The 26590-nt window shown below is 36.8% G+C and overlaps 1 protein-coding gene across 1 annotated transcript in view; it reads right to left on the bottom strand.

The window, feature by feature from the left end:
* The window catches only part of LOC112920437 (uncharacterized), a gene marked incomplete at its 5' end in the record, with an annotated part of 293948 nt that overhangs the window by 214135 nt on the left and 53223 nt on the right, over nucleotides 1-26590 (bottom strand). The window contains 3 exons of the mRNA XM_072731939.1: nucleotides 11372-11605; nucleotides 12582-12677; nucleotides 14129-14320. Coding sequence (XP_072588040.1) covers nucleotides 11372-11605; nucleotides 12582-12677; nucleotides 14129-14320 — 522 coding nt within the window. The remainder of the gene's footprint in view (nucleotides 1-11371; nucleotides 11606-12581; nucleotides 12678-14128; nucleotides 14321-26590) is intronic.

The following is a 26590-nucleotide window of genomic DNA, read 5'->3' as shown; positions in this document are numbered from 1 at the left end:
GCAGTTTTCAGAAAGCACTTCAGGGAAGAACACTGTGGCCATGACTAATAATGACAAGAATATGAACTATATTCTTCATATACATATTGGAATCAGAACATTACTGAAGTACTTTACCATCTTAAGTATTTAGGAAGCTTTAAATAAAAAATAAATTTGCCTATTTCACTGAAATTGAGCATCCTCTTTTCAGGCATAAAACTTCAAACTTATTAATTTCATGGCTATATTTTAAAATGAGTGCCGGTACCAGCTAGCTGACTGCATGATAAGTGTCTTAAAATTTCAAGAAGAGGCACTAAATTTTTCACAGTATTTTTGTTTCATTCTCAGTGTAATAAAAATATGCCACCCTTTTAATAATGAATAATAGATTCTCAGTTTGATTTACATGCATGGATTAAATGTCATGTTTGAAAAGTTGCTATTTTATTCATATTGGATTTCCCTCCAGTAAAACAAAAATGGTGCCCATCTAGTACTATAATAATGATACCTTGCCACACTGATGTATAAATATTAACTGGTTGATAGACTTCCTACAATTCTATAGATACGTGAAAGAGTCTGATAGTACAGTGAGTCTATATAGGGTTTTCTCTGGAGCTTCTGAGCCCTATATGTGCCCTACAACCTAAACCCACCTACATACAACATGGCTACTCCAGAGATTTAGAAGAGCCATACCTTATTTCAGTTATGCCAGATTTACATGTTGAATTCTCAAAGGTGAAAATCTATCATTGCTTCTTCTTTCCCACTGGAAAAAAGGGACTATTCACTGTCACCAGTTCTTCATGAGCCCATGGATTCACGTAGTAGGGCTGTCATAGCAAAGTACCACAGGCTGGGTGGCTTAAACAAAAGAAATTCATTCTCCCATGGTTCTGGAGGCTGGAAGTCCATGGTCAAGGTGCTGGTAGGGCTTATTTCTTCTGAGGTTTCTCTCCTTGTCTTGTCTCCTCCACGTTGGTCTTCCATCGGTGTGTATTTGTGCCATAATCCCCCCTTCTTATAAAGACAACAACCATTTGGGATTAAGGCCCACCCTTTTGACCTCATTTTAACTCCTTTAAAGACCCTATCTCCAAATGCAGTCACCTTCTGAAGTTCTGGGATTTATGGCCTCAGCATATGAATGGTGGGGATGCACGGGGGTGCAAAATTCAGTCCATAACGGCCCCCTCTCTATCCACTGTCATCTCCTATGGCTACCTTCCTATATGCACATAGCATAACTAAAGGACAAGCCATTTAATACAAGATCCAAATGCCTTTTGGGTGACTCAAAGCTGAATTTAGAAATAAAATGGTTCTTTTTTTTCCCCCTTTAAGCACACAAGATCTAATTTATAAAAGCTACACATGCAATTTAAAGAAAGAGTCCTGACTCTATCCTTCCAGCTCTTGATATAGTATTTGGTCACATGAGGAACTAAATAAATAAGTTCTTCAATTACTTATTGCTGCAAAAATTAGTGACTGAAAACAACATTTTACTATATCTTCCATTTCTGTGGCTCAAAAAAAGAGGCATGATTCAGCAGAGTGACCCATCTACTCCACACAGCATTGGCTGGGGCCACTTGATGCTATTTAACTGGTGGCTGGGCTCAACCGGAGGGTTCTCTCACAGACCAAGCACTGCGGCAAAGACAAATGAAAGGCCAGGCCCTGCTCAAGAGCTCTTTCTCATATAGTCACTGGGCTTCATTGGTCTCTCTAGCAAGGGAGATTTTAAGGAATTCTTTTACACCTCTCAAGGATCTAAGAGCATGGCTTCCCACAGGACAGGAAGTGAAGCTGCCAATCTTTTAAAGTCTTTCAAAGCCAGAACTTATACCTAGAAACTGACAGCATCACTTCCATCACATTCCAATGGACAAGCAGTCACAAACTTCTCCCCTCCTCAGATTCAAGAAGAGGAAACAGAGATCTCACTTTTCAGTGGAGGGAAGAGCTAAGAAGTTTCAGCCATCTTTAATCTATCACAACGCCTTACTGGTAACTGAATGGACAACAATATGTAAAATATATTATGCAATAAGAGTAAAATTAATCTATTTGGCCATGTACATTGCAGTGACCTTTGACTAACCCGGCAACTTCCATCTGAATTAACACCAAACATGAAAGATTTCCAATAACTCAAGCAAGCTAATGTGAATTCCAAAATGCTACTCACCAGGTTTTCATATTTTTTAACTCTTTTATTACTTGGGGTTTTTCTAACTTTGAAGTGCTTATTTATTTATTTTCTAAACCTACTTTTCATTTGCACAGTGAATGAATAATTTAACCAACTTAGGTTAGATAGTAATGACTAGTAAAAGGAAGATAAATATGTTTGCAATTAGTGCAGCTCCAGAACAGGAGTACATGCTTGCTGAGAGCTAGATTTTTATGTAAACTTTTTAAAATTCTATGATTTTCTTAATAAAGAGCTTATAGTTGTGTTCTATAATTAGGTCAAATAGAGCTATTTTCACTTAGAAACATCAAAAATAATCTGGAGAAATATTTGGTTGGTCTTTAAAATAATCGCGTTTATAGTTGATATAACATCAAACAGGTGCATTCAGACAGGTCCTATGCATGCCCAAGTACCCTGAAAATTCTCAGAAGGCGTTCCACTTGAGAATGAGCTTTGTTGACTTTGCTCATGCTTCAGGGAAGTAAGTTTATCAGCTCATTCCTCTCTCTAGAAAATGTTTGCCTAAAGTTTTGCTTTTATATATTAAAGAAGGAAGAAAACAAACATGAAATTGTAAAACTATAAAACATTGATGTTTATTTTCTTACTCATTACCAGCGATGGGCTCCCCATTTATAAGTAATGTGAAAGTAGTATCTCTCCCTCTGCATTGATTTCCTTTTTCTCCATCAGATCTATCTGTTTTTAGAAGCTACTGTTACCAAGATTTAACTCTTAAGATAATCTTGACATCTCCTTGTACTCATTTTTTAAAAACTGAATTCACATTAAACCTGTTGCATCTCTATAACTAGAGTTTCACATTTCATTTCCTTTTTTTTTTTAAGAAGCTTCTTTTGAATACTAAGTACAAGTACTGTGTGCTTTGAACAAACACACCAATAAATATGGTATGGCCTCTGTCCTCAAACACGTGAAATCTTGTTGAAGCTCATTCACATGCATAAACAATAGCAAAAGTGATTGAGTTTGGGACTTGAAGGATAGGCAGGCATTAACATTGGAGACAAATATCCAATGGCACATCAAAGTTGTAGGATATCTAGAACTCATGTACAGCTTGTGCTAAGAGTGTGCTTGTGTACATAATGGGAAGTTGGCTGTATGTAATGAGGGTAAAGACCATGGACAGAGGCTGAGGCCACATTACCAGGGTCTCTGAATTCATGGCAAGGACTCTGATTTATCTTAAGAGCAATGGGAAGTCAACAGATGTTTCAAAAGGAGAGTGTTGGAGTAATACGATGAAAAGACCACTTTTACTAATGATGACCAAAGGAACACTGGTGATGCCCTTGAGGTTAATGGAAAGCCATTTTTGGAGCTAGAAAGGAGATTAATATCCAGAGTTATAGAATAAGGAGTTCATTGCCAACATTGCCCTGCTAAGATTCTACCTAACTAGCATTATTTCTCCATAATGCAGATTCTCATCTGTAAAATAGAAATGTTAATGTCTACTTCCTTTATTTCTTTTGGGGTTAAATGCCATAATATTAGTGTAGTGAAGACTGTAAACGCTACCTTGATCTAAAATACTTCACCAATTTTAGAAGGGGAAGATTTAGGGTATAGATGTTGTTCACAATCGCTCGTTCATCTTTTGGAACAATATAGTCATGGACATGTTAGAAATAACAACATATTTTAGTTAGCCAAAACTTCATCTTAGGCATATATTTGGGGTTTATTTTTCATTTTTTAGAACCAGTTTGTTCTTAATTTTAAAAGACTTTTGTCCTTGAAGCACGTCGGCCCTGAGCTGCAGTATGACATTTACCCTAGACCACGACCCTATTGGTGGTAAATAACATTGTAAAATCAACAAGGTTGGGTTTCTTGTGATGATTATTTTGTGGAGATCACAGAGGCATAGGAAGATTAGATGACTGCTCTAAGTCACATTGCTTAGGAGGTTTTGAAACAAAATTCAATTCAAGGCAAAGAGCACACGCTTAACCACCATCCTCCACACCTTGGTCCCCTGTATTTATTCTTTATATTCAAATACACAAGAACATTTTCTCTGATAGTCTTTCCAAAAGATTTTTTTGTGGTTAAGATGTATTTTATTTGCCTTAACCCAAAGAAAAAGCCTCATCCAGTCACAAATAAGTGCAGAGCAGATCTTCTTGAAAGTAAGAGACTAATAAATGTCTGCCCAATGTGAATCCATCATGTAGAAAGAAGCCTATGTTGTCACATTCTGTCCCATGATCTTCCTTTACCTGTCGCTTCTTCCCTATAGCGTGCTTTTTTAAATACCATCCAATCAAACAATGGCATATGTCTGAAATATCCTCAGATTGCCACAACTTACTGTAAGACACATTATTTTTTGCCTTTAAAGTAGTATTCATAAAATTTCATCATTCACACACTGACATGTGATTCAAAAAACAGATGGTCTTATCAAATAAAATGGGGTTAAGTACCATCAAAATTGAATGATTTTCCCCCCATTGGTGACACAGACACTCAATCCAAGACATGTTTTTATTTTCTTTGCGGTGTAGGGTAATGTGAAAAATGAAATATGTAAGCCCAAATTGAAGGAAACCATGGTCTTAATGGAATCATTAGAGAAATTGTTCCAGAATGCTACATCCTTCCAGAAATAACAACCCTGTAATGTCAGCAAATTTGGAGTCAGCATGGGTTACCTGCTCCACACAGACAGACTGGTCATGTTTGTTAGAGCTGCCTGAGGCTTAGCCCAACCTAAGCACATGACCTTTCAGAATTTTTTTTTTTAATTCATTAATCAATGTTCCTTGCCTGAATTTTGCTGGTTTTGCTTCTTTAACCTATTATTTGTACCCTTAGTTTTTAAGTTGGCCAATCCCTGTACTCAATGAAAATGAGAATCACAGGCATAGCAGTTTTGTCTAATAATTAACAAACTGTTGGAACACCTGGGTGGCTCAGTGGTTGAGTGTCTGCTTTGGGCTTGGATTGTGATCCCAGAGTCCTGGGATCGAGTCCTACATCAGGCTCCCTACACAGATCCTACTTCTCCCTCTGCCTGTGTCTCTGCCTCTCTCTCTGTGTGTCTCTCACAAATAAATAAAATCTCTTTTAAAAAATTAAGAAATTGTTCTTTCAGCTCAGATACTATGCCAAAGTACAATAATATTTTTGTCATATTTAAATATCATATTTGAACAATGACATATTTTAAATGATAATGTAAAAACAGTTATAATCATCACAATTCTTAATTTGTGACTTCACATTTTAAAAAGTAGTTTAGTATATTTCCTATTTCAATTTTCTATATAGCACTAAAGATTCCACATGTATTTATCTGCATAGATTAGAATATTAGAAACCCGGTACAACTGAAGAGTAAAACTTTTCATCAAATTTTCAAAGGATCAGTCAGATTTCCTAATAAGATTTTCCTTATTTAATGGTTTTCTATAGCACTGTTTTCTACAGTTTCTCATCTTTGTAATAGTAAATAGGATTGATTCCCAAACATATATGAATAATTTCAATCAGTGCTTCCAAACTGTGGCATACATATCTTGTGAAAGAAGAGATGTCTTAGTCCCAACCCTTGCTTCAACTTTGACTTCATTAGTTGGAAAAATAATCATTTAATTATACAAATTATATAATCATTTATTCTTTCTCCTGCTACTCAAAAGCTCTTAATTGCCTAATATTTTATTAAAGTTGAATAGAAAAGGCAGAATGTTTATTTAATATTCTTTTGGAAAATTATAAAACATTTCAAATATAGAAAATTCAAAAGAATAACACAAGGTAGCTTTAGTTCTTTCATTCTTCCTTGTTCTTGAAACATATTCCTTGTTTGTCCATTGAGCAAGTTTCTATAAAGGCTATATTGGTTATGGGTTGAATTGTGTCCCCCAAAAGAAGATATATTGAAATCCTAACCCCCAGAGTCTCTAGAATTTGATGGCATTTGGAAATAGGCTCTTTGTAGATTTAACCAAGTTAAGATGAGGTCATTAGGGTTGGCCCTTCCTCATTACAGCTTTAGGAAGCTAATATAATATTTTTAGTCAAAACTGTTCCTATTCATTTGAAGAACATCCCCTGCCCCGACTCTTGAGTGATAGGTTAGGTAACTATCGTCTTCGATTTTCTCCCAGAACCCTAAATACATTGTTCTATTGTCTTCAGTCCTCCACTACTGCCATCTGCAGCTCCATCACTGTGTCCACCCATGGATTGATTTTACTTTGTCCTGTTCATAATGTGTGCCCCCTTCATCTGAGAGCTTGGGTCTTCTGGCAAATCTGGGAAATTAATAGCTGTTATGTCTTTGTGTAGTGTTTATTCCTTCTTCCTCTCTATTCTCTGCCTCCAGAAATATTACGAGATGTGTGTTAGACCTCTTCTAAATCTTTTCAAATCACTTCACCTTTTCATCTCTTTATCTCCTAGTGCTGCAGTCCAGGCAAGGTCAGCTGATCCAGCTTTCAGTCCATTAGCTCTCCACTTAGAGGGTCTAATCTATATAACTTTTGAATTTTTAATTTCAGCTACTATATATTTTCTATTAAAGGAATTCTATTGCTAGGTTAACAGGAGAAATACAATTTTGAGCAGAGCATAGAGAAAGGGAAATTTCATTTCATTATATTTCCCTCTATTGGTGGGCAGATTTTTTTTTTTTTTTTTTTTGTCCAATCTATCCTTTCTGTATTAGTCTTAGATATCCTAGTTTGATCCAGGAGACCTTCTTCAAAACTCCATACCTAATGGGCCCAAGGCCTCACCTCCTGAATGGTCACTGAAATCCAAAGCTTTAGATACCCAAGATTCATCATTTCCCCTGTCCCAGGGCAGCAACAGCTTCAGTTAACTTACTGCCTTGTCTGGTTTTCAATTTCCTCTTCATTTCTGATAACCAAGGAGATTCTTTTCTCTCTTGAGTGTTCATCTATGCATCTGAAGGCCATTGGCTCATATCTTATCTAGAATTTCTAGGCTTATAAAACCTAATCTGAAAAAAATATATATGCCTTTGACTCCTGATTCTGGCAGAATGGTAGACTAAGACAATCTGAATATTTAACTTAGTGCACCATCCTGCCAAAACTGAAAGACAAAAGGCAGATTTTTTTTTGGAGTAGACCTTCTCAAAGATCCTAACCTATGTGTTGTTAATGAACATGATCAACAAAGAAGGAAGGGCATGCTTTCTATTTGAAAGATTTCCAGGATAAATGTCAAAAGACAAAGAGGTTCCAAATATCTCTACCAAGGAATTACTCAAAATCATCAGGCAAACTGAACCTAAGTTTAAAATACATAATTTAATTTAATATGATTCTTAACAGTAACGCAAATGAGGAGGGAGTTGTTCTTACCCCATTTACATGAGAGGACTGAAGCTCAGACTTGTCAGTCATCTGAGTGTGTGATCACCTCCACCTTGCAATATGGGAAAACTAGTGTTAAGATGTGGAATTATTTAGACAAAATTCAAGTGGTAGTACCTGGAAGTAGTCTTGTGGATGTTGGGGGTGATACTACCTTTGGGCTTACCAATATATTCACTGCCTCTCTTAGGAGACTTCTCAAACCCTATACACAAACTTTTCACCTTCACCTTCAAGAACTTAACTCCTGGCACAGCCTGATGCCAAAGGGAAGCCAGCCCTGGTGCTGTAACGTTGTACCCCCTCATTCTAAGATCCATTCGCCACTTAACCTTACAGGTGGGAAATGCAGGCACTTCTTCAGCAGATTTGGTTTCCTCTGTAATTAAAACTTGCCCTTCCTTTGGGGCAATGGCTTCTCAGTCCCTCCTCTCTGCATGAGAATAGATGACCATCTCCTGCCAGTTAGCACTAAGATGTCCTGCATCCCCAAAAGACCTTATGAAGCCAATTTCTCCTGTTCATGGAGTTACAATGGAGATGACCCTGTCTTAGACCTGCATTTTAAAAGTGATGGCATGAACATCCGAAATGTCCCTATATCAACTGCATAGGCAATGCACACTTATGCACACTAATGCACATTTACACGCATTGTGTATGTGCATTCCTATTATTAAAAATTGTATTTCCGGAGAACTTGCTGTTTTAACTGTCAGCCTCCCACAGATTCTAGCAGAGTGACTGGCAGGCAGAATTGTGTGGTTAGTGAAAAATTTGCTGTTATTGGGTAGAACCCAATGGAACGAACAGGACTTTGAGCAACAGCATTTTTATTCTGAAATCAAACAGCCTCAGATGACTACTCTTTCCTGTCAAGTTCTGGAGGTTTCGGTGCCTTTCTTGTTTCTGTTTTTGTCCTGAATTTTGTACTTCTCTTATATACACTGAATGTGAAATAGCCTAGTGCATTTCTTTAGGGATCTGGGATTTTGTTAGGTGATACCAAGGGATGGATGTAATTCTGTGACATTTTGTCAGGCTGTTAAAGAGTAAATTTTCCTTGGCTGTGGCAGGAGGTAATTATTTTTGTTTGTTTGCTTCTGACACAGGGGAAGAAAATTTGGGGTTGTTATTTCAACTATTCTAGGATACTTTTTGTTCTTTTTGGCAGTCAGGGGGAAAAAATGCATTTTATTATTGAAAGAAGGACCAGCCTCTGCTTTCCCCTACAGACTCGCACTTTTTAACACTGAACATTTTTGCAACATCAGCCACGTAGTGGTTTTGCCCCTGTCCCTAAAAGTGTCCCTTAGTGCATTTCTTCATCTCTCCTGGCATTTGATCTGTAGCATATTCTGTTAGCATGCGTGGAATATTCTCAAAGCAAACACAGCAATATATGTGGCTTCTGCACTCAGAGCTCACGCTCTGATAGCAAGAGCCAGGGATGAGCATCTACACGAATAAGAACAATAATAAAAACACTTTCTGTTGCCTTTTAACATAAAACAGTTATTGATGCAGATGGCTCGAGACAGCAAGCTCCTTAAATGACATATTCTGTAGCCTAACTCCATGCTTTAAAATTTCAGGTATTTAATTAAAATGTACCAAAAGAGTATAGCTGCTCACTAGGTACTGATTGAATTCTTTAAAAAAAAAAAAAACTAAAATTTTAGGTCACACCACATTTCGGGAAAATTCTCGGAGGTGAAAGGTGAGAACCAAGACCTCAGCTCAGGGGCTGAATTATGCCTGCTGTGCATCCTCAAGGTCTGATGTCATAGAGGCAGTGGGTTCCCCCAGCAAAAATGTCCTCTCCATCCAACCCTAGAATAACCCCTTTCACGGGTATCCCAGCCTTCACAAGGTTGTTAGGATTTGTCATTAGAGGGGGGAAAATACTAACCAACATTGTTCTCAAGCACAGGTCAGTTTGAAAGCTACTCGCCATAGAAACATCTGTCATATATATTAAAATGGAAGTCCACTGGGTAAAAATGTATGGGCTTAGCCATCAAAGAAACAGAATAGTTATAACAATGATATTAAAAGAAGACTCTGGATTCTATACAATGGCACTGTGGATTTTCACAAGTATTCTCTTAGTCATTTTTCACAATAAGTCTGCTAGGCAGGTATTTATCCCCATCTCACAGCTCAGTCAACTGAGTTCTGATTCCCTAGTAAATGTTGTCATCCAGGATTCCTTCTAGCTTATGGAGAATGCCGTCCTAGGAAGAGTTTAGGTCTCTGTCTTAAAGAGATGTCTGGTGTTAACACTGCAGTCAGCATTACCAGTTCTCCAAACCGCATCACAAGTAGACCGTGGATACATCTTAAGATGAAACTGTGACTTTCACTGAATGTCCAGTTACTACTACATGGCTCCCAGCAGCAGGCGGGCTTTGCTTTTTGCTTTTAACCCCTACTAACTTCCAAACAGAGAGGTCATCTGACTCTGCCCTTATTCAGTGGTGTGGCTTTCATGAATACTAAGTCTTTTCTATTTCTTAAAATTCACTACAGAGTTGCTGCTCATTCAAAAACAAAAATAAAAACCAACCAACCAAACAACAACAAGAACCAAAACACTGTCTGTCCTCAAGGGGCTTAGACATGTAAAAAATAAAATTTGCAAAAAAAAAATAAAAAATAAATAATAATAATAAGGTTGATAATTTTCTTCTTGGACCCTACAAGTAAATAATTAATGGCCTCCTAGGTTTGTATTTATAGATCTACTTTACAGAATGGCTCATTTTTTTTATGACTTCACTTCCTGTTTTAATTTTTCCATTGGTCAGAATAAATACAATACACTATCCGAAGAGTATATTCATGTGAATAATACCTTACAACCCTTAATGAAACACCACATGCTAAAATTAATTAAAAGCATACCTTTTAGCACAAAACCTAAGGGGAAATGGGGAGAGAGAACACACTTCTATCTATTTTAGAGAGAAATTAGTTTTTTTCTTAAGTAGCACTCTGTGATACCTATATTGACTCTCAAGATGCTTGTTTTATTCATTCAACTTAATAGTAAAAGGGCCAATCTACATTTGTGAACATGTGCTCATGCCCAGCGTCTAATGCACCAGCATGTAAGTAGGGTCCCAGGATTAAACCAACCCCCTTTTTTTTTATTGGGCTGGAGTTCCCTGAAACATGCCCCAGAAGAAACTGAGCCTTCCCTCTCTGCTTCCAAAGGTAACTTGAAGATCTCCAACCCTGCTTCTCATCCCTGGTCTCTCTTTAATCTTACCCACCTCTTCCTTCCTTACTCAGCATCATCTTTTCTGGAATCCCTTTGCATGATAAACACATTCCCCCTATATCCATGATATACTTTCTGAACATTCCCTCTAACTTCTCTTCCAACCTAAAGCTTGTTTGTCACCTACAATTAGTGTCCCTGGCTGCCTACACATGTACATAAGTACTACACACCAAATAGCATGAATCATTAAGCGCTCAGCACACAAATCCTAAAAAAGGTGAAGAAGTATCCCAAGCACCCACATTATATGCTCTTGATAAATAAAGATAGCATTTCCATTTTACACTGGACTTAGGGTGTCCATTTATGGGTCACAACACATGCCTAGTGGGCGCTCACTGAGTATTTGCTGAATGAATGAATGAATGAATGAATGAATGAAATCCTTTCTGTTTACTACAAAGTTGAATATCTAAAGCTACACCAATAGGGATGAAAAAGATGAACAGATAGGAAGTATGGGGAAGCTATATAGAAAGTGATATTTGTGCAGAAAGACCAGCTTACCACATAAAGGCTTTCATGGAAGTATAGCCCCACATCATAAAAGTTTCCATCGTGCCTCATTGGATGGGTTCTGGTCTTCAGCTGCTCTGTTTGCCTCCACTGCAAGACACAGCCACTTGGTCGACCAAGCAAGGACACTCTGAGGAGGTAAGAGCCTTGGGGAGTCTTGTTCTTGAGGCCCCTTATGCATTTTATCTGTATTTGAAGACACTCAGGTGCCTGACCCTGCTCAACCTAAAAACAAGACAGGTCTTTGAAATATGCAGGAACTGGGTAGCACCACACAATTAGCCACAATGTGCTTCTTGGAAGTGGGGGGGAAATGGACAATTATTTTCACTCAACCTGTAATTGTCAGGTATTAGCAATGATAACAGAGGAGGACACACGATATGTAATTAGGAGGTCAAAAGGCAAGCCTGCCAATTATGCCAGGGAAAGTTTAGCCAGTTTTAAAGCATGGTATGTTAATGATCTGTGACATCAGAAACCATTCATCTATTATAATAAGATAAAATTAACAAGAAACCAATATTCTAAAAACCACACATCATGCCTCTTTCAGATATCTGGGATGGGGACCATGGGCAGTGAGCTTCAAACTCTGAGTCTGAAAGGCAACAGCTCTTACCTCAGACACTAACCACAGACCATATGACACTGTAGGAGAGGAAACATTTTTTTCTTCTACGCTTCAAGATCTTCGCTGGACTACAAAATTAAACTTACATGAAACAGATTAACAGAAGAAAGAAGCCAAAGTTGTATTAATGCACAACGACACCCAGTAGTGACAGCCAGACCTATGGAAAGGACCGTGGCAAGCAGTTTGTATACGTTTTAGGAAGAGAGACAATACATTTGTGAGAAATTGACAGGATAAGGAAAACAAGTATTTGAGAGTTCTAATTAGGAAGAAATTCTAAGCAAAATTGGGGCTGAGGTAGTAGATTAGTAAAAAAGTAAATCAATAACATGGTTTCTACAGCTTTCTTCACTTCAAAGTTCCAATCTCTGGTGATAAGGACATCTCTTTCACATCTTAGTACAGAGAGGGCACCTTTCACATGGGAGATGCATTTCCTGTGTTCAGGGGGACAGAGGAGGGGCTGAGTGGTCTTGCGCTGGCTGTTTCTCAAGTAGTTTCAATTTCAGATAATCAGTGTGTCACTGCGGCACATTTTGGGCAGCCTGCCCTTGGCCCCTATACCAGGTTGATGAGGGAAACATAGAGGAGGTCAGACAAATACCTCATCTGATACATACTTTTACTCAATTTCAACATGAGGTCAACCTGCACCATCAGCTTCAAATGAGAGTAAAAAAATAAAATAGGGGGGTAGCGTTTGTATGCACTTTCACCTACAATTTAGCATACATTGTATGTAACCAAAGAACACGATTCAAGAATATTTTATAGGGCATTTGAATTTCATTGCTTACCTTCAGCTGACAGAAATAGGCCATTTTCATTTTTAGTAAGTGCTGGAAAGTTTATACAATTTGATAAGGTTTTTAATGGACTTGTTTCAGATTAAATAAAAATTAAACTGGGATTATTAATAACTCAAATGTCATTAAGTCATGTTTTCTCTACTCACAAGTCCCAAATAGTCTTCCGAATAATTTGACCTCCAAGAATTCTCTATTATATTGTGCTTTAAGCAAAAAATAATGTCGTTTTTGGAAGCAGGTTACTCTCTTGGAGTCAGTAGCACTACCCATTAATCTGCAGCCAACAGTAAGTACTTATTAATCCTGCCTAGACTTTATTTTGTGGGTGATAATATATATTCCCATATAGACAGTATGCTTCTGGAGTCAAATCACGGTTAAATAAATAGTGAAAGTTGCTAAACTTCTTTTGTTTTTTCATATAAGTCGCACTTAAAAGCTCATCAGAATAACAATTATTTTTGGTTTAATTAGAAAATCTTAATTAACAATAACGACTTAACCTTAATATTTTGGTTTCCAAAAATATTTTAAAAATTAACACCATGTGAATAAATAAGACAATCTCTTTAAACCTCAAGGCAGGATTACTGATGCAGGCAGACCCAGTTATTAAACACATTCTAAATTAAACGCCTCTATGAATTTTATACTGAAATATGTTGTGATAGTTTTGCATGCCAAATGTGACATTTTGTATTTTAGATTCATCTTCTGTAGTAATTTTGGAAATGTCATACAAACAAAGATTTTGTCATTTACCAATGGAATTACTATGCATGGCCGCTTAGCCATCTCTTCGCTGGCTCTTGTGGTTGTTTCAAGTCAGCAAGCCATAAAAAATCTTTATCTCTCTGAAACACAGCAATTTGGAAGATAATCGAATGGTGACCAGGGGGCAGAAATGCCAGTCTGAGGAATTATACCACAATCTCTCTTGCATTTACAACCTTCCTCAAAGCGAGTGTCAGATGAGTAGGAAAAGGAAGACAGAAGATTCATCAAATCTCAAACCTTGTCTCATTTGCATGGTGGCAGCTCAGCCTCATTGTCTAGTGAGAACCCAGCCTGGCACCATGGACACCGTTTTGAGGAATTCCTATGGCCCTACTGCTGAGAATTTTAGCCATTCTATTTTAGCATAGAGTTCTGCTCAAAAATATTTACTAAGAGCTGCTCAAGCTCTTTTTCTCTAGAAGGTCCCACAGGAGGAAAAAGCACACCAGGAAAGTGAGTCGATAACAACTGATCTCATCACTTAACATCTTGCAGCAGAGAAAAAGTTCGTCAGGAGAGCCTCACCTTCCAGCAAGGTCCTGCTGCTCCCTTTGATTCATGAGTTACTTCTGGGAGGGTGCGGAGCTTGGCTGCGCTGTCTTCTCTACAGTCGTTTAGGTCTGCAATTAATGGTTGACTTGGCACTCTGCTGCGGTTACCAGAAGAGGGGAGATAAAAGGAATAGGAATCAACAATGGGCATAATGAAAAGGGTTGCCTTTGGAAACACAGCACAATTTGATGTTTTCCTTAAACATTGTGTCAGATTAACTGAGAATTAGAAAAATGCCACATTACCACCATTGATTAAAGTTGGAGACATGAGTAGCTTTTGAAATGGCAGCTTATAAAATACAAGATTCACTATATCCAATGCAGATCTCCCAACAATTAAAATGTGGCTCGTTTCAGAAAAGACCAGAAGATCAAATATTTGGTAAGCCCTTTTGGTACTTCATTTTCTACCCCCATCCTCCAATCTTATTTAAAACAAACAAACAAAAAACCCCTGGAGTGAAGGAATCTTTTAAATAGATAAATAGCTGATGTATGACATAAACTTCATTCTTCTTTTTTTTTTTTTTTTTTTGATGCAATGATCAGGGATTAAGAGCTATTTCTACCCTCAAAGTGATCCCCAGGCTTTTTTTTTTTCCTGCTATTAACATTTAGTGACTTTACTTGAGCTTCTTTTTTACTGACCCTTTATTTAGTTATTTATTTATTTATTTATTTATTTATTTATTTATTTATTTATTTTTTAAGTTTCACGAGTCCTAACAACATTCTCCTGCTTTCCCATATTCATTTGAATTAGGAAGGATCTTATATTTCACTTCTCCTGACTTCAGCTTAATTCCATCAGCAGGGCCATCTGTGACAATGACTGTACCCCCACCAGAGGAATGGCCTTTTTGGATCTCACAGCTGATTTAGTTTCTGGTGATAGAAATGATTTCCCTTAATTTGGTTAGAGCTACATTGACACAAGGGTTCATTAGGACACCCATTTGCTGGCAATTCAATTTCAAATTAAATACACTTTGTTGTAAATTTTATTACTTTTAAACTACTGTATCTATTGTCTTTAATGGCCCTATTATACAGTTATGAAGGTAAACAGATTTCATTAGTAAACATCAAACATGTTATGTTAACCAGAAGGGAATGGTTTCCTCAGTTTCTTTCTTTGTTCTCTCAGCAAGCATTATAAGGCACTCATGAAATATCCTAAAAACTTAATCTAAATAATCAGATGCTGAATTCATGATTATCATCCTAAAGAGAAAAAAAAAAAAGATCTTTAGTTGCAATCCCAGTTCTTTGTAATTAAAGATTTTCTAAAAATACCTCCCTTAGTTAAAAAGGAACACAATGCACATCAAAAGGTTAATACACAGTTTTAACAGGATACCAGGTACCTTGAGTTAAATCTGGAGATTTGTGTCCCCTTGGAGCAGTCATACCTTGGACCAGGAGCCAGACCAGACATGAGCTCATTTTGAATCAGGTCCTGTGGCATATTATCACTCTTTTCCCCCCTCATATAAAACACGTATTAATTTTGTGATTATATAAATAGATGTTTATATTTGCACATTATACGAAATTTAATTATATAAAAAGCCCCCCAAAAGTCATCCATTAGTCCACAACTCAGAGATAAACATGGATAAAATACTGAGATCTATTCTTCTTTTTCTTTACAAAATGAGGCCCATGATGTAAATATTATTTGGTAACCCATATTTATACCACTTTGTACATTATAGGACTTTTCCATGAGATCAAGCTTTTTTTCTACACCATAACTCTTTTATTGTTGGATATTTAGGTTAGCTCCAATTCTATTATAAGTTAGCCTATGATTAAGTCTCTTGTATGTAATGTCTTGTCAACCTCATTGGCCATTGTCCTGGTCTAAAGTCCTAGGATTAGAAGTATAGTGGTCCTACTGTACTTGAATGTTGACTGACACCTTAGCAATGTATAATCCTGCCCCCATGGCCTGTTCTCTGGGGCACTGAATACTCTTCACAGAAAGACAGGCCCCTCTCCAGTGGATACCTTGTTTTCACTGCTAGTCAGATTAGAAATTAAGTAAAATAACAATGAATAAATGTAGCATTGATGTCTACAACAGGATTTCTCCACGTCTGCCCTATTGATATTTTGAACCACAAAACCCTTTGTTGTGGAGGCTGGCTTGTGCACTGTAGAATGTTTAGCAAGATCCCTGGCCCCTGCCCACTAGGTGCCATCAACAGACCATTTCTTAGTCCCAGTCATGACAATAAAATATGTCTCCAGACTTTGCCAAATGTCCCCTACAGGCAAAATTGGTCCCCGTTGAACACCACTGATATACAGTGTTAACAATTATTACTGAATGCTTTGCATGTTCATGGCACTCTTTTATTTTTTTTTTTTGTTTTTTGTTTTTGTTTTTTTTTTAATAATAAATTTATTTTTTATTGGTGTTCAATTTGCCAACATACAGAATAACACCCAGTGCTCATCCCGCCAGGTGCCCCCCTAAGCATGGCACTCTTTGAAATACATTATATCTATTATTTCATTTAGCCCTTTAAGATAATCCAACAAGGTATTATTATTTCTGCTTCACTGATGTACTGATGCTGGGGAATGTTGGATATCTTATCAGAGATTGCAGGGTCCTAAGGGGTAAAGTCAAAGATTCAAAGTGAGACCATCTAACGTGCAAACCCCTCTGAACCTATACCCACTACTTCTGCATCTCCTCTCCTGGCATGGGGAAGCAGCAACTGCCACACCCAGACCCTGGAAGTTACTACTTTGGATAGAAGTTCCCACTTTTAGATTTAGATTTTAGATTTACTTCCTGAGAAGTAAATAAGACATGGCTCCCAGCTATAGTACCATCACTATAATGCCCCATCTTCAACAGCCATATATGAATGAAAGGACACAAATAAATGTCAGGAGGAAAGGAAGTCATAGATTTGTGCCTGATGCTTATAATTGACCCATATTCAATCTATAGCAAAACAAACAAAAGAAAATAAAATGCATTAAACCTGCCAAGAAGGAACGTACTTCTCAAATGTTTTGTCAGTCTTTAAATTGGACATAGGAATGTACTGATTGAGTCCTTCCCCTTCAAATTTCAAATCCTGTATCAAAGAAAACAGAAATGGGATACAATTGATTAAAAATACACTTGAAACATTGCATGCAAAAGTGGGTTTTCTAAGACCTGGATATGCTTACTCTAAAGGTTAGGGTTCCAGGAGACAAATAAAAATATGGGAGTTATACCTTCAGCAGTCACTTTTTCTTTTAAAGGTTCTATTTATTTATTCATGAGAGACAAAGAGTGAGAGAGAGGCAGAGACAAAGGCAGAGAGAGAAACAGGCCCCATGCAGGGAGCCCACTGTGGGACTCGATCCCAGGACTCCAGGATCACACCCTGGGCCAAAAGCAGGTGCTAAACTGTCGAGCCACCCAGGAATCCCCAGCAGCTACTTTTTTTTTTATACAGATTATTACTTTCCTTACTCTGCTTAGTTACTTTTGGGCAGGAAGGTGGAAAGGATTATAAAAAAAAACCATTCAAAAAAAGAGGAGAAATGTTTGGTGGATACAAACCCAGTTTTCTTTGTCTTCTTTTTTCTGTCTCTCACAAACACACACACATTAACACACACACACATACCACATAACAGTACTCATAACACACAATGGTACATTTTAACAAAATGTAAATGGATATATGGCTGAATGTGTAAGATGCTACAGATGTTAATAATAATTGTGATCATATAATTTATCATCCAATCCAGGACATTCTGATAGTCAAAGAGGAAGACTATTCTAGGGCAACAGGCATAACTCAGGACTACCCCATGCACAGTATAATGTATAGCAACCCCATCAATAATACTCATCCAGACGTTGTGAAAGGGTATCATATAGACAAACATCAACATGTTTAGAGAAGGTGAATGTTGAGAGAATGAAAGAGAAAGAGAGAACTCAAGAATGAAGCTGCAATCCATTATAATCTAGCCTTGGGAAGGACAAAGCAGCACTTCTGCTGTACGCCATGAACTCTGGTACAGTGTAAGAGGAAACTACAAAAATGTGCTAATAGGAGGCCAAGATCCTGACTCTATAGTAATTATGAAAGCCAAACAAGTGAATGTTGGTAGTTCCTTGATTAAATCTCAAGGTAGGAATGATTCTCCATAGATCTCAGCTCTGTCCTCTGGACACCTGGTTCTACTCTTTGGATTTTCCTTGTTTTTTTTTTTTTTCATAAAACCTAGCCCATGTCTGCAGCTAAGTAGTTTCTTCAGCCTTTTCCTGTCAGTAGATTTGGGAGTCCAAAGACTCCTTTATTTTGGTTTCTCTCTCTCTCTCTCTTTTAGTTGCAGCAGTTGGTTTTTCTGGTTATCTAATTCCATTTAAAACTCTGTAGATCTTCTGTAAATCTTAGTGGAGTCCACTTCATTAAAAAAAAAAAAACAACTCACAAATCTGTTCAGAAGACATTCCCTACCACAGGCTTCCAAGGAAAGGATGCCATGTTATGTATTGTGCTTGGTTTAGATAAATAAGTTTCTTAATATAGCTCTGCCGAGAGGATCTCTAAAATAAGTATGTGAGATCTAATAAAAAAAATCTGATTCTACTAAGTAAATCTTCTTAAGTTTATCACATACTAATTAGAGTGAGATTTCATAACAGCAATGCTAATCTATATTTATTGAGCACTGATACCCTACCAGGCATTGTACTTCATTCAGTCTCTTATTCTACAGATATTTATTATAGTTTTGCTTTATGCCAGACACAGTGTAGAGGCCAGTGGTATATAAAGATTATACCTGACATTCTAAAGTCACCTTCCTAGTGGACACCATAAATAAAATAAATAAACTTGAGAAATAAATAAAACTGGCAAACATGGTAAGAACAATCCAAAGAATAGTATAGAGAAGAATTTTAGGGGACAAGGTTGTGGGGGAATTGTTAGGAAAGACAGTGATTTTTTTAAATGACATCCTAGTAAAAGAATAGTTTAGCCATGCAGAAAGTGAAAGGAATTCATTGCTTCGGGCAGAACAAAGAGCATGTACAAAAGCCTTAGGTAGGAGATAGTTATATATATTTTAAAAAGAAGATCAGTGCGACCTAAGTACAGCCCCAAAGGAGAATATTGGGAAATTGGGTTGGAAACATAAAGAGGTTCCTGCTGGACCAACAGATAATGTTAACCAATCTACATATTATGTGTAATCAGGAAGCTAGTAAAAGGTTTAAGTAAATGAGTAGTAATTATCTGTCTTATATATAACCAGTGATGAAATCTTAAAAATATTAAATGCCTGTTTATTTATTCCTATCTCCTCTATAACCTGTTTCTCAGCAAAATTCAGCTACTATAGCTCCAGGTAATCAGAGAGGGGTAAATGTCTTCTCAATGTGAAGGACATTAAAAAGAAATCACAACCAGGGCGGCTGGGTGGTGCAGTCAGTTGAGCCTCTGACTCTCGATTTCAGTTCAGGTCGTAATCTCAGCGTCATGAGATCGAGCCCCAAGTCAGGTTCTGTGCTCAAGGTAGGATTGCTTAAGACTCTCTCTCCCTCTCCCTCTGCTCCACCCCCCCCCCAACCAAATAAATTAATCTTTTTAAAAAAGTCACAACTAGAATGCATGAGGCACTGGGGAACCTTTCCTTTGTCGCTCCCAGTGAATTATGAACTGGAGAAAAAGGTAAAAATAAGGGAATCAAGCAGCCAAATGTGCACATGTGGTGGCTTTCCCCCACCCCAACCCTTCCTCTGAGGTAGAAATCCTCCAGGAATTGCAGAAGGAGTATGAGACAGTTTGAGGAGAAACCAAAGAACAGAAGGGTCATGCCAGGCTTTCAGTTAAAATCCTGAGAAGAGACATGTTCCATGGTACCCCCCGTACCAACATGGCAAGTGTGCTGTTAGTTAACTGCAAGAGAGAAAAATGGGTGCCTTGTCGTGGTTAACCACCGAGAAAGCCCAAGCTTAGGATCTGTATTAGTGAGGGCCCCAGCAGAAACACGCATTCTCAAAATTAGATGACTGGAGAAGAAAGATGGATTTATGAATGTATTATTGCAAAGCTGTAGATTTAGGAGCAGGCTGCTCCCACTGTTAGGTTTGAAGGGATGAGGAGACAGAGCAGTCACCAGACACTGGAAGGAGAGTCATATAAAGTCCTCTATCATGAGCAGAACAGTGACTCTGGAATGGAGGGATGAAGCCAGCTCAATGCAGCCTTAACCTCACAGGGAGGGAAGAACTATCTATCACACGACCTCTCTTCTCCCCTTCCTAACTCTTAAGAAACTCCCCATTGATGGAAAGCAACCAGAAGGCCTATGGATGTGCCCCCACAGTTTAGCCTTGTGTGACAGAGAAGACTGTAGGTTTAGACTGGCAAGCTTACCAAAGACCTAGTGGTGTATGTAGAACAAGCTGTAGGATGAACCACTTGACAAAACAATGAAGTCTTGAGGATGAATTGAATGAGGAAGACAAGGGGAAATTAAAACCCAAAAACTAATTTCAAATTTCTGGCCTAAGTCAATTAGTGTTCTCTAGTGCCATTTACTGAGATAGGAAAGATGGGATAAGTAATGCAAACACGGTTTTGAGGAACAAAATAGAAGCTTCCAGGTTGGACGTGTTAAATTCACAGTGTTTTTGTGATGCCTGCATAGCAATGGTAAGTAGGAGTGAGACTCAGGAGTCTGATAGTAGGAGAAGGGATCAGAGCTTCTGGCTGTCACCAGCAAGATGATGGAATTTAGGTGATGGGAATTAAGAAAGCCACCCTGAGACACTTCTAAGCACTTCTGTATGCATTGTCATTTGATTCTTACAACAGCCCTGTGATCCCTATATTCTGAGTGTCAGACTTACTTTGCATTTGGGTAGATTGAGGCTTGGAGTGCTGCAGATACATGCTCAAGGTGACAGTACATTGTGAAGACTGGTGGCAGGTCTCTATGGTTCCAAAGCTCAGTTCTTAATCTAAATGTAACAGGCCTTTCACAGAATTATATTGCCATTTTAGAGGTTGTATGCATAGGGTGACTGTTTTTTCACTCGACCTCATACAGTTTCTATTACTAGCCCATAACTAACATCCTTGTGAAAACAATTAAGGCTTAAATCAATGGATGTATATGGTCCTTTGGAAATGAATAGAAAGGGCTAAACAGTAAAACTTTATTAAAACTTTAGAAATTATCCTTTGCATCAACCAGTTTTCCAAAAAAGATCAAATAGAGCAAGCATGTTTTGCAAAAAGAGTGAATACCCTCACGGAGCCAAAAATCTTCAGATCCTCTCAAGTACTCAAGAAGCATCGATTATTCATTAACAGTGAAGAAATTAAAATTTGTCACCTCATTAAGGAAGATTTTATCACAAATTTATCATGTAATAATTATTTCATGCAGCTTTAGTGATATATCTTCTTCCATATAAAAATAATTCTTTTTTGTATAGAGTTTATTTCAAAATATGTTGCAACTCTGACTTTCCACCATATCCTATTAGTCTGAACAAGTGATGGCTTGTTATAACTGGGGATTACACAGGGAACAATTTGGCAAAATTATCAGTAAATATTGTTACTAAACCAGAAATTAAGATAGTTATGTTCTGAGTATTCATCCAACGTCTAAACAAATTTAAAATATTCCTAACTAATTATCCCTAAAAAATTTAAACATTTTTACAAAAACATGTCTTCAGATTTTCCTAGTCTGAACCACCTTTTCTAAACAAAGTATGAAAAAAAAAAACACAAAGAGAACATGATTGTCCTAGATGCTTCTATATTCAAAAAAACAACATAGGATAATCACTGTAAATGTTGCTAGTTTTTTCATAAAAATCCGTGAATCCTCAAAAACTATTTCTATTTCTTCAACTCTCTCTGTTTTTTAACAAGTAATGTAAGTCACCAAAGAGCCAGTTGGATTCTGCAAACTGAGTAGATGCCTATTTTTCATTTTATCTAACAATGAATACTTTACTTGGATGTTATTATTCGAACTCTTCTTGCCTGTGGTAATGGCTAACATAGGGAAGAAGAAAAAAAATAAAGGACATAATTCAATTTTAGCTAATATTGGCTGAGTACCTGTAATGTGCTAGGCACTAATTTGTGAAGATTTTACGTAACATCCACCGAATCCTCACATTAACTGTTTCAGGTAAATACTATTACCATCCTCATTTTTGAAGTGAGGAAATTGAGTAGAGCAAGATTAGGTAAGCCTGGAGAATTGGCCTCCAGAACACATGTTCCTAACCTTTATATTATGGAGTTCTGAGTTTAATATTATTTAACCATATATTACATGATTTGAACCAACTATCTTTATTTGAAAGCAATGCTTAGTAGCCAAACATACCATATGAGAAATCAATGCCACATTACAATTATATATTTATAAATAACAAAAACTGAAGTTTATATGGAAAATCATCTCTATACTGGAATTTCGTCTATCAAATCTATAAAAGAGTAATAATAAAATTGCCTTTGAATTCAACATCAATTCTTCAATTTTTTTTTTTTTCTGAAAACTTAAAATTTGGGCAGCCCGGGTAGCTCAGCAGTCTAGCACCGACTTCAGCCCAGTGCGTGATGGATCGAGTCCCATGTTGGGCTCCCTTCATGGAGCCTGCTTTTCCCTCTGCCTGTCTCTGCCATCTCTGTGTGTGTCTTGCATGAATAAATAAATAAAATCTTAAAAACTTAAAATTTACATGAGCCATGCCAAGCAATATACGCAATATATTTAAGTAAAATCTTGCATGAAAATATATGATCTGTATTTCTATGTAGGAATGCTGTCTCTAGTGACTTAACTCTTTTAATTTTCTCTCAGTTTCCCAAAAAATTATATAGTTTTTGAATAAGTACATAGGTACCAGCAACTTTAAAATATGTCAATCTTAAACCTATATATCAAGACTATGTATATATGATACAATTAATAATTCTATGGTGATTGAAAATGTAAATATATCATTAAAATAAAAATCTCAAGTCAAATTATAGGTAGAATTACCCTTTGAAGGGGCACAACCTTATTAAAACAATTCACTTTAAATATAGCATTCATACAATTATTTATATTGAAGGATTAACCCAATAGTCATCAAACTCTTGCCAGATGAAATCCATAAAAATGTCTAGATACTTTAAACTCCATATTACATTTCTCAAATATCAGAGTGAGGAGTGAAGATACACTATCATTAAAAATGAAAAACAAAAAACTCCTAAGTCATTCTCCAAATATAGACCAAGAAACAACAAAAGTTATCTTTCCATTCTACATCATCTTCTACTCAAAGTTCATGGGAATCAGATCCCAGGCCCTTAGAAGTATGGATTTTCTATGTGTGCCTGGGTAGCTCAGTTGGTTAAGGATCTGCCTTCAGCTCAGGTCATGATCCCAAGGTCCTGAGATCAAGTCCTGCATGGGGCTCCCTGCTTGGTGGGGATTCTGCTTCTCCCACCCCTTCTACCCAAGAGAGCTTGTGTTCTCTTTCTCTCTCAGGTAATTTTTTTTTTTTTACAAAAAGAATAGGTTTTCTATTAATATGTAGAGGAATATAAAAATATGAAGACATGGGTTGAAAAAATAAGAAAATTTAAATTTTCAAAAAATATAAAATCAAATATGATACAAATATTTGGTATGATCCAGAGTAGGAGAGATACTGAGAAATATCTGAGAAATAATGCACCACTTTACAGACTTTCATAACATACAAATTTCCTAAATTTGTTTAATTTTCAAACTATTTTTAACAACTGATTTACTGAGGTTTATCTTAGAGTCATGAGGAAAAAATATTTCTGATGTTAAATATAAAATCCTGTCTTTAAGAGAAAATAAAATAATAAAATAAAATCCTACATTTGTCTTTTAGGTAAAGTGTCTACCAATGACCTAATATCATGAAAACTCTCTACATGTACCCTGTCTTAATATTTTTATTTGTTTATTTATTTATTTATTTATTTATTTATTTATTTATTTATTTATTTTAGAGAGAGCACACTAGGAGAGGGGAGGGTCAGAGGGAGATGGAGAGAGAAAATCTTTTTTTTAAAGATTTTATTTATTTATTCATGAGAGACACAGAGAGAGATGCAGAGACACAGGCAGAGGGAGAAGCAGGCTCCACGCAGGGAGCCTGATGTGGGACTAGATTCCAGGACTCCAGGATCACGCCCTGGACCAAAGACAGGTGCTAAACTGCTGAGCAGCCACCCAGGGATTCCAGAGAGAGAATATCTTAAGCAGGCTCCACACCAAGCAGAGAGCTGGACACGGGGCTTGATCTCACAATCCTGAGATCATGACCTGAGCAGAAATCAAGAGTTGGATGCTTAACCACCTAAGCCATCCATGTGCCTCTACCCTATCTTTTTAGAAGATATTTAGGGTAATAAAATAATGGCAGTTGGGCAGAGAAAATTCTATTTTATGGAAGAATTACAGCTGACAGATTTAGACAAAATGGTAGAATATAAAGCCATAATTTTGCAACTCTTTTTTTTTAAGATTCTTATTTATTTATTTGACAGAGAGAGAGAGAGGGAGAGAGAGATAGTGCACAGGAGGGGAAGTGGCAGATGTAGAGGGAGAATCGGGCTCCCCACTGAGCAGGGAGCCCAATGAGGGGCTTCACCCAGGACTCCAGAATCATGACCAGAGCTGAAGACAGGTGCTTAACTGACTGAGCCAACCAGGTACCCCATAATTTTGAAATTCTTCATGAAATTATTATTTTAGGCAAGGATTACCAATTGTTATAATAACACTAAAAAGTAAATGGTTGATGAGGCAGTGGATATTATTTGATACCAAAGTAATCACACAGATTTTTGTTTGTTTCAAAGGGAACATAATAGATGAGTCAAGTTGCCATCGCCATAAATCAATGACCAAGTTTAGCATCATAAATGATGTGATGATCAGATATTATTCATCTCTAATTGTGTCAAAATATGGAGTTCACAATATTGCCTCCAATGTCTTCCAGCCAAAGACATTCATCTTGAAGTTAGCACCTTTAGATCAACTTCTATATTATTGGAAGTACAGGGGATAAGAGAACAGGTTAACATCACCAGATGGAAGCAATGCAACAAGTCCGTCTATAGAATGAGTATCTATTCTGATACTCATTCTATATGAGTGGTACATCTGACCCAATGAATATGTCAGGCTTGACTTACAGGACATAAGATGAGATGCACTTCATGGTCCTGATTAGGTCCTGGTTTGGACAAAAATACAGTAAAGGGCATTTGGGGAATAATTGGTGATTTTGAGTATAGACTGGATACTAGATAAAATTAAGGAGTTACTTGAATTTCATGAACTATTTTGATATCTTGGACTACGTCCTTATTTTTCCAAGGCATAAAGAAATCTATGATTTTTTGGCTGGCTCCACGTGCCTCTTACAAAACCAACATAACTATTCATGTGCTCCCCCTCTTCTAAGACATGTCCATTGAGATGTCCAATAGTTTCTTATTATGAAGCTGCCATCAGAAAATGGCCTTGAGTAAGGGCCTGGCAACCATAGTGACCTCCATCACAGAGTGCTGCTAGAACTAGCCAGAACTGGAACCGTGAGAAAAAGTTTACATATTTTTGATTTAACCTTTTAAAATATTAAACAATGAGTCTGAGATTGTCAGAGTGGAATATTGGGTCAAAGAGTCTCAAATAACATTACTTCATGATGATTACCCTAAAGTTCAGCATCTTTACTTTAAGCATTCCTTAAAGGCATAATTCCTTTTTTCATATTTCTCTAAAGTTATACTCTGCTACATTAGTTCTCTTTATAGAGTTGACCCAAGAGAGGAAAAATGTAGCTGGAGAACCTATTAGTGCACGTAATAATATTTTCTTAAATATGAATTTTAAGAGAGAAGGATTAAACACCAGAGTCTCCTATGCATGCTATATAAATTCAATTTCCAATTGAACATTAATTAATAATTGATATTATTTTCATGTGAGACAAGTGAATAGTTAAGCAGGTGTAAAATTGTCATAATGGTTACATCAATACTTTAAAAACTTTTCATTACCCAGGCAACTTGTATTTGTGAACAGATGCAGATACAGATATTGGACAGTAAAATAGGATTGATAAAAATAGTTAATAACCTATGATTGATAATCACAGCTAATAATTTTTTTATCTAAACAAAAAAAATCAAAACTTTAATACTTCAGGTTCTTCTCAGAAAACTATGAACTTGTAATACATCTTCTGCATGAAATATATACCTATATATATTTTTAATTTGGAAATGATTTTAAAATGTGATTTATTCACTACTATGTGTAAATAATTTTCTAGTTTTTAAACCTTTTAAAACAAATTTGTTATGATGTAAGTGAT

Source organism: Vulpes vulpes, chromosome 12, assembly GCF_048418805.1.
Source record: "Vulpes vulpes isolate BD-2025 chromosome 12, VulVul3, whole genome shotgun sequence".
Taxonomy (NCBI): Eukaryota; Metazoa; Chordata; class Mammalia; order Carnivora; family Canidae; genus Vulpes; species Vulpes vulpes.
Note: the sequence above shows the minus strand (reverse complement) of the source record. Positions and strands in the feature narration are given on the sequence as shown.